The sequence below is a fragment of the Papaver somniferum genome, chromosome 3, assembly GCF_003573695.1.
Source record: "Papaver somniferum cultivar HN1 chromosome 3, ASM357369v1, whole genome shotgun sequence".
In the NCBI taxonomy this organism is placed as follows: Eukaryota; Viridiplantae; Streptophyta; class Magnoliopsida; order Ranunculales; family Papaveraceae; genus Papaver; species Papaver somniferum.
In genome coordinates this window covers 150336770-150345029 of record NC_039360.1, presented here as the reverse complement: position 1 = coordinate 150345029, position 8260 = coordinate 150336770, and the positions used below count along the sequence as shown (strand labels likewise).

At 38.9% G+C, this 8260-nt stretch overlaps 1 protein-coding gene across 1 annotated transcript; it reads left to right on the top strand.

Moving 5' to 3' along the window:
* The first annotated feature begins 610 nt into the window (after positions 1–610).
* LOC113360105 lies at positions 611–5212 on the top strand. The gene is made up of 3 exons (XM_026603652.1): positions 611–2956; positions 3041–4539; positions 4813–5212. The coding sequence occupies exons 1-3, from the start codon at positions 611–613 to the stop codon at positions 5210–5212; spliced, it is 4245 nt and encodes a 1414-aa protein (XP_026459437.1).
* The last annotated feature ends 3048 nt before the right edge of the window (positions 5213–8260 follow it).

The following is an 8260-nucleotide window of genomic DNA, read 5'->3' as shown; positions in this document are numbered from 1 at the left end:
TGAGCACCAACAAAGCATGAATGATACAGTCAGAATTCCACCAGAAAAACTCAACACATCTGACACTGGCGAAGATTCTTATTCTTTCAGGGGAAAACCAATGTCATCTGCTAAGTTTCCTCTTGTTGATAAGGATCTGTTGGATAAAGCGCATTTCTATGTATTGTGGAATTCGCCTGAACTTGAACCTTACATTGAGTAAGTATAACTAGATCTAACCAAATAATGTCATAGACCTAGTCAGTGTAAGACCACTATGTTAATTGTATTGGGCTGGTATCTATGTTAAATGTATTGGGCTGATAAACTATAACCCAGCTTGTGAGTCTGTCCTCTTATCCTAGCTAAGGTGTTACCCAGTAGATTTCTTGGCCAATGGCCTTATATTGTATTCGGTTGGTCATTGGATTCGACCAATGAATTATTAATCTAAAATTATCTTTTACTAAATATTTGCTCTGTCTCTCTCTGAGCTCTCTGTTCTTGCTGTTCTTCCCTCAGATCTCTTCTAAAACCCTTCTCAATCACTCAAAATCCCTTAATTCACCTTCCTTTTTAGTAGAGAACACTACAAATTGGTATCAGAGCATCATCTTCATCGGGACCTGTTATGGCTAATAAAGAAGCTGTTGAGGAACTTACTAAGAAGATCGATGAGCTTGCTAGAGCTCAAGATGATTCAAATAAGAAGATGGATGAACTCACTAAATCTCAAAGTGATTCTTCAGTCAAATATGATGTTGTTATGAAATCGGTTGCAGAGATTAAAGACGTTCAACGTCGCCCTACTGTTGAGTTCATGAGTGTGATTAATGCTGCTTTCAATGTTCAAATGGACCGTTATATTGAAGCTTCAGACAGGAGGAACTTAAATCGAGACACACAGGCTGGTTCTTCTGATGGAGTTTTGGGTCCTCCACCCAACGGAAACCCATTTAATTCAGGTGAAAATATCATACAACCTCACTATCAATATACTCTTGAGAAAAATCAATTTCTTCAACCAATACCTAAGATAGAATTCCCAAAATTTGATGGTACCAACCCCCGATCTTGGATTCGTAAGTGTAGAAATTTTTTTCTTCTTCATAATATGTCAGATCCACAAATGGTTAATATAGCTTCCATGTATCTAGAAGGAAAAGCTGACATATGGTTTCAAAATTATCAAATTGGTAAACCATTAATAACATGGGATGATTTTGTTAGGGATATCTGTTTACGTTTTCAAGAGGTTGGTCATGATGATGTTGTAGGGGAATTTAACAAACTCAATCAACTTGGATCAATCCTAGATTATCAGGAGGTCTTTGAGGAGTTGAAAGCATTAATGTTAGCAAAAAATCCTCACCTCACTGAAGCATATTTTACTTCGAGTTTCATCAGTGGATTAAAGGATGAACTCCGGTTGCACGTTCAGATGTTTTCACCAAAATCACTTTCTAATGCAGTATACTTGGCTAGAATGCAAGAGGCACTCCTTGAGAATGCACCCAGAAAACAAAAATTCCATTACAGACTCCCACCATTATCTGTTCCAACCAATTCTTCTCAAAGACAACCTATTTCACCAGTTACAAGCCCCACCAACCACTCCCGAAATTTTTCATCACCTGTTGTCACTTCTACACCACCTATTAAGAAGTTTTCATATGCAGAGATGCGCAAAATACGAGAAAAGGGTCTTTGTTATAACCGCGATGAATTTTTTCAAGCTGGCCATAAGTGTCTTAAGCAACAAATTTATATGTTGGTTGCTGATGATGAAGAGTCGACACTATCTGGTGAAGAATCACCTGTTGAAACTCCATTGTCTCCTACTCTAGAAGAAGAAGTCGAGATTTCAGTTCATGCTCTAGCTGGCAATGTCTCCCACAACACTATTCGGATAGAGGGAGCTTCTAAGAAGCAGCCACTGACAATCTTGATAGACAGTGGAAGCACTCATAGTTTTCTCGACCCAGCTGCAGCTGCTAGATGTGGAGGGAATCTTGTTCCTACAGCCTCATTGTTAGTAGCAGTAGCAAATGGTAATAAAATGGTTAGTGATGCTAAGTGTCCATCTTTTAAGTGGCAAATGCAGGGACACCAATTCCAATTTGAGATGCGTCTCTTAACCTTGGGGGGCTGTGACATGGTGCTTGGAGTGGATTGGATGAAAGGCATGAGTCCAATGGTTTTTGACTTCAATAAACTGACTGTAGAATTCTCTCTGGAGGGGCAGCCCATCAAACTTCAAGGTAACAGTCCTACAACTCAGATTTCTATGATGACTGGTAAGGCTTTGCGTAAACGGGTTAGACAGAATAAACATGGAATGGTTGGTAGGTTATTTGCTATTACTGCATGTGAAGAACAAACTGTGACCCCTACCCCCATTTTACCCTTATTACAAAAATATGAAACTGTTTTTCAAGAACCCAACACTCTTCCTCCATCTAGGGCTCATGATCATCATATTCCATTAAAACCACTCACTACACCTCCAAACCAAAGGCCTTATCGTATTCCTTATATTCAGAAGGAAGTAGTAGAACAACTGGTGCAGGAAATGCTCAAAACTGGTGTGATACAACCTAGTAGAAGCCCTTTCTCTTCTCCAATATTACTTGTTAAAAAGAAAGATGGCAGCTGGCGATTTTGTGTCGACTATAGAAAGTTAAATGAAGCTACTATTAAAGACAAATACCCTATTCCCATTATAGAGGAGTTATTGGATGAGCTATGTGGTGCAAAGGTGTTCTCCAAGATAGATTTACGCGCAGGGTATCATCAGATTCGTGTGTTTCCTGCAGACACATACAAGACGGCCTTTAAGACTCATCAAGGGCATTATGAGTTTATGGTGATGCCATTCGGCTTAACCAATGCTCCAGCCTCCTTCCAAGCATTAATGAATGATGTTTTTCAGCCGTACTTGAGGAAGTTTATCTTAGTGTTTTTCGATGACATATTGGTATACAACCCAGATATGACTTCCCATTTGAGACATCTAGAGATCACTCTTAAAACTTTATAAGAACAAACACTATATGCCAAGCTCAGTAAATGCACTTTTGGTCAACCAAAAATCGAGTATCTGGGACATATCATCAGTGGTGAAGGAGTCATAGCTGATCCTATAAAAATCTCTTGTATGCTCAATTGGCCAGTACCAACTACCTTGAAGGAGCTGAGGGAATTTCTGGGCCTTACATGCTACTATAGAAAGTTTGTGAAAGCCTATGGTATCATTTGTAAGCCTTTAACAGAATTACTTAAGAAGGAGAGCTTCAAGTGGAATGATGCTGCACATAATGCTTTTGAAGACCTCAAACAAGTTGTCACCACCACTCCAGTGCTAGTGCTCCCTGATTTCACACTTCCATTTGAAATTGAGACGGATGCTTGTGATACAGGTGTGGGAGCAGTTCTTATGCAGAATAAAAGGCCAATTGCTTATTTTAACAAAGGCATGGGAACAAGATTTCTTTCTATGTCCACCTATGAGAAGGAATTACTTGCCATTGTGATGGCAGTTACCAAATGGAGGCCATATTTGCTGGAAAATCATTTTACTATTTACACAGACTATCAAAGTCTGAAATATTTTTTGGAGCAAAGAATTCACACCATGGTGCAACAAAAATGGCTCTCAAAATTGTTGGGTTATGATTATGTCGTGGTTTACAAAAAAGGAATTGAGAATAAAGTGGTTGATGCTTTGTCAAGGGTACCTCAAGCTTCATCACCACAATGTCAACTCATTTCTCAACTACAGCCTGCTTGGTTTGGAGAAGTGCAAGCTAGTTACAATTCAGATACTTTGGCTGCTGAAATCATTCCAAAACTCACACTTTCTCCTTCCAGAAAACCTCCATACACTTTTCTTCGAGGCATTTTGAGATACAATAACAGAGTATATGTTGGCTCAAAGGGAACATTAAGGCAACAAGTATTGGCTGCAGTCCATTCCTCATATGTGGGAGGACATTCTGGCACTCAAGCCAGCTACCAAAGAGCAAAAGAGTATTTTTACTGGGTGGGAATGAAGAAAGAATTAATTCAGTACATAAAGGAGTGTGACATTTGTCAGCAGCACAAGGTCTCACACACAACCCCTGGAGGATTGCTCCAACCATTACCCATTCCTGACCAAGCATGGAAGCACATATCCATGGATTTCATTACAGGACTTCCCAAATATGAAGGCAGAGAGGTCATTATGGTGGTGGTGGATAGGTTCACTAAATACATCCACTTCCTTCCACTTATCCATCCATTCACAGCTGCTTCTGTGGCCAAGGTATTTCTAGACAACATTTTTAAACTACATGGTTTGCCTGCTACAATAGTATCAGATAGAGACAACATTTTCCTTAGCAATTTCTGGCAAGAATTATTTACAAAAATGGGAACAGCTTTGCACATGAGTTCTGCTTACCATCCAAAAACAAATGGACAGACTGAAAGAGTAAATGCTTGTTTAGAATCATATTTAAGATGCATGACTAGTTACATACCATCTAAATGGGTTAGCTGGTTATCTTTATCTGAATGGTGGTTTAACACTACTTATCATACAAGCCTCAAGAAAACACCATTTCAAGCTCTTTATGGTTACAACCCATAAAAATTTGGGTTATTCTCTCACCAACAATCTGCCAATGCTGCTGTGGAGGATTACTTACAGAAAAGACAAGCTATGGGTATCCTTCTCAAATCTACACTTGAGGAGGCTTAGCACAGAATCAAACAACAGGCTGACGAGAAGAGAACTGAGAGAGAATTTCAGGTTGGAGACTGGGTATACTTGCGCTTACAACCTTACAGGCAAACATATGTGCAACTGAAAAGAAGTTTGAAGCTGACAGCCAAATTCTTTGGTCCATATCAAGTCACTGCAAAAATTGGGAAGGTAGCCTATAAACTCAATCTGCCTGTTACTTCAAGGATTCATCCAGTGTTCCATGTATCTCAGTTGAAGCCAAAGTTGGGAGCAGGATTGTTACCACAGACTACACTCTCATCTCTGGACTCTAATGGCTTCCTGGAGGTCACTCCTTTTCAGATTCTTTCCACCAGAACTATAAAGAAGAACCAACAGTTAGTGGATCAAGTATTGGTGCACTGGAATCACTCTGCAGCTGCTCATGCTACTTTGGAAGACAAGGCTCTCATCAAACAACAGTTTCCAAAGCTGATTCTTGAGGACAAGAATCAAATTGAGTAGGGAGTATTTGTCATAGACCTAGTCAGTGTAAACCCACTATGTTAATTGTATTGGGCTGGTATCTATGTTAAATGTATTGGGCTGATAAACTATAACCCAACTTGTGAGTCTGTCCCCTTATCCTAGCTAAGGTGTTACCCAGTAGCTGTCTTGGCCAATGGCCTTATATTGTATTCGGTTGGTCATTGGATTCGACCAATGAATTATTAATCTAAAATTATCTTTTACTAAATATCTGCTCTGCTCTCTCTCTGAGCTCTCTGTTCTTGACGTTCTTCCCTCAGATCTCTTCTAAAACCCTTCTCAATCACTCAAAATCCCTTAATTCACCTTCCTTTTTAGTAGAGAACACTACAAATAACCTCATATTTTATTTAGTTTTTGATTCTGTGTCCGAATTTCTGTAAAGATAATAACATTAATCATTGTACTGTCCAGATGATACCAGAAATTTTTGAAGGATAAATATCTTGGTATGAATGATAAACAGCTAGGTAAAAAACATAATGAAGAGTTCGCCAAATGGTTACAAAAAGTGATAAGAGTTTGCAGAAAATGTCACTCTTCCTATGTAACTTTTGTGTTGAGACGGAGGCTAATCCTTATAACATATTTCAAGTTGAGAGTGAGTGGGCAGACTCTAGGGAAAACTTCAATCAGGACTTAAGGTGGCTATCAATCCCACTGAATGCACAAGTAGCGACATACGAAGCATATCACATCAATGGATACCTGTTTCGCACAAAATCTAGTGATGGTTCCGTTAACCAGAATAGCGGGGTTTATGTAGAGGCAACTGACACGCACATTAGAAAAGCGGGGATTACCTTTAATCAGGCGGATTATTATGGTGTTTTACAAGAGACATGGGTGTTGACATATCATTTGTTGAAAGTGCCACTTTTCAAGTGTAAATGGGTTACCAAAGCAGGGCTCTCAAAAGACAAACTTGGCTACATTTTGGTTGAGCTTGATAAGTTGGGACTTCAGAATGATCCTATCATTGTAGCCTCCCAAGATAAGCAGGTATTTTATGTGACAGACCAGGAAAATAAAAAAAAAGTCTATTGTGTTAGGTGCACCTACCCAAAACTGGAAATATTCTGGTGATGATGTCAACGAGGAATTCAGTACGACAGTTATTTGTCAGAATGAGTATCAATTGCCGCAGGTATATAAACTTGACCTGCAAAGGATATTCAGGGATGATTACTATCGGACCAACATTAAGGGTACAACTGCAAGGAAAGCACCAGCACCAACAACAATATTTGCTTCTCAAACAACTGCATCTGAGCAACCATTTCCAAGGACTAAGCGATAATCAAGCCAGGTGATAGAATGTAGTTGTTTGTGTTTGCTAATAGATGAATGATTAGGTTGGAACATTTTTTGGTTTTTGTTTAAGGAACTGGTTAGTGTAAATTATATACTCTTAGCCTTTGTTTTTGGTTTTGGGTTATACTATTTTGGTAATGGTCATCATCATGGTACTGAATTTGGTTCAAATTTAAGTTAGCATTTTGGATTTTCCTGTTATCTAGAGAATGAATATATGGATTGTTGAAAAAAAATGATTCTTAAATCATGGTGGGGTTTTGTATGCATATGAGTTTTAACAATGTTGGATGAGTTTGGATTTGGCTATACTGATTGTTGAATTAATATTATGTCATGCTAGGATAATGGTAGTAGCTTAGCCATAAATGGTCTTTTATGGAGCTTGGTCAAGTGTCCGTCGCTTGGCTATTAACGCCTTTTCAATGCCATGCGCACCCTCTTCAAAGCCGTCATTACTCTGTTAAACGTACCCTATTTCCAAAGCCTAAATCTAGTCGCTTAATTCATTAGCTTTTACTCCAATTAAGAGGTGCATTGTTAGGTCAACCGTTTGGTTTTATGCATTCATAGAAGGCAAGTCTATCAGATGAGTTATTTATAGCCATTCAGCTGCAGGTTAACTTGGCAGAGTATCTTGGAATAGTTTTTGTTGTTATCTTCTTGTTTTCTGTTGAATCCATTAAAACACTTGCACAAGAAACAAAGTATTTTAATGGATTCAGCAGCAAACAAGAAACAACAACAAAACCAAGTCCAAGCATAGTACTAGTGTTTGGGATTAAAGGGGTGAAAGAGCGGTAAAGGAGGAGGAAATGGAAATATAGGTTTGGGGTAAAAGGGATGAATGAGTTGCAGAGCATGAGGAGGAAGAGAAAGAATTTCTTCTTTGTGAGTCGTGGAGCATCAAAATGATTCATCTATAGATTATAACTATCCTTTGGTCCCTATGGAGTAGCAGTTATTGTAACTAATCTTAAACAACTATAGACGGGCATCTTGGTGGATTGATTCGTCTTGTTACCTACCTCCTTCGAGTCGAGATCATGCGTTCAAATTTGGGCAGAAGCTTTTTTATTTTTTTGAAAGTCAGTTAATGATTGTTGGGTTGGAGAATAAAAAGGCCCTCAACAGAGTTGGGCCAGTGCTGTCCCAGTTACAACCCATTTCATGTACCCAGTAATAAATAGAACTGGCGTGGCTATAAAACGCACACTATGGACACGCATACAAGCGTATCTAATAAAACCGACTTTTTAACCACGCATATAGACCGACGTGGCTATAAAACGCACACTATGGACACGCATACAAGTGTGTCAAATAAAACCAACTTTTTAACCACGCATATAAACCAGCGTGGCTACAAAACACACACTATGGACACGCATACAAGCGTGTCTAATAAAACCAACTTTTTAACCACGCATATAAACCAGCGTATGTATAAATCGTACATTATGGACACGCATACTAGCGTGTCTAATAAAACCAACTTTTTAACCACGCCTCAAGTGGCGTGACTATTTTTATGGACACACCACAACTAGTTAACGTGGCCATAAACTGGTCTATAAACACGCCCAATCAAAAATTAAAAGTTAACGTGACTAAACGGTTGATATTTGGACACGATACTATCCCTGGCATGGCTGAAAGCACTTATATTAACACGCCCATAGAACATGGCGTGTCTATAGGTTAGAATTC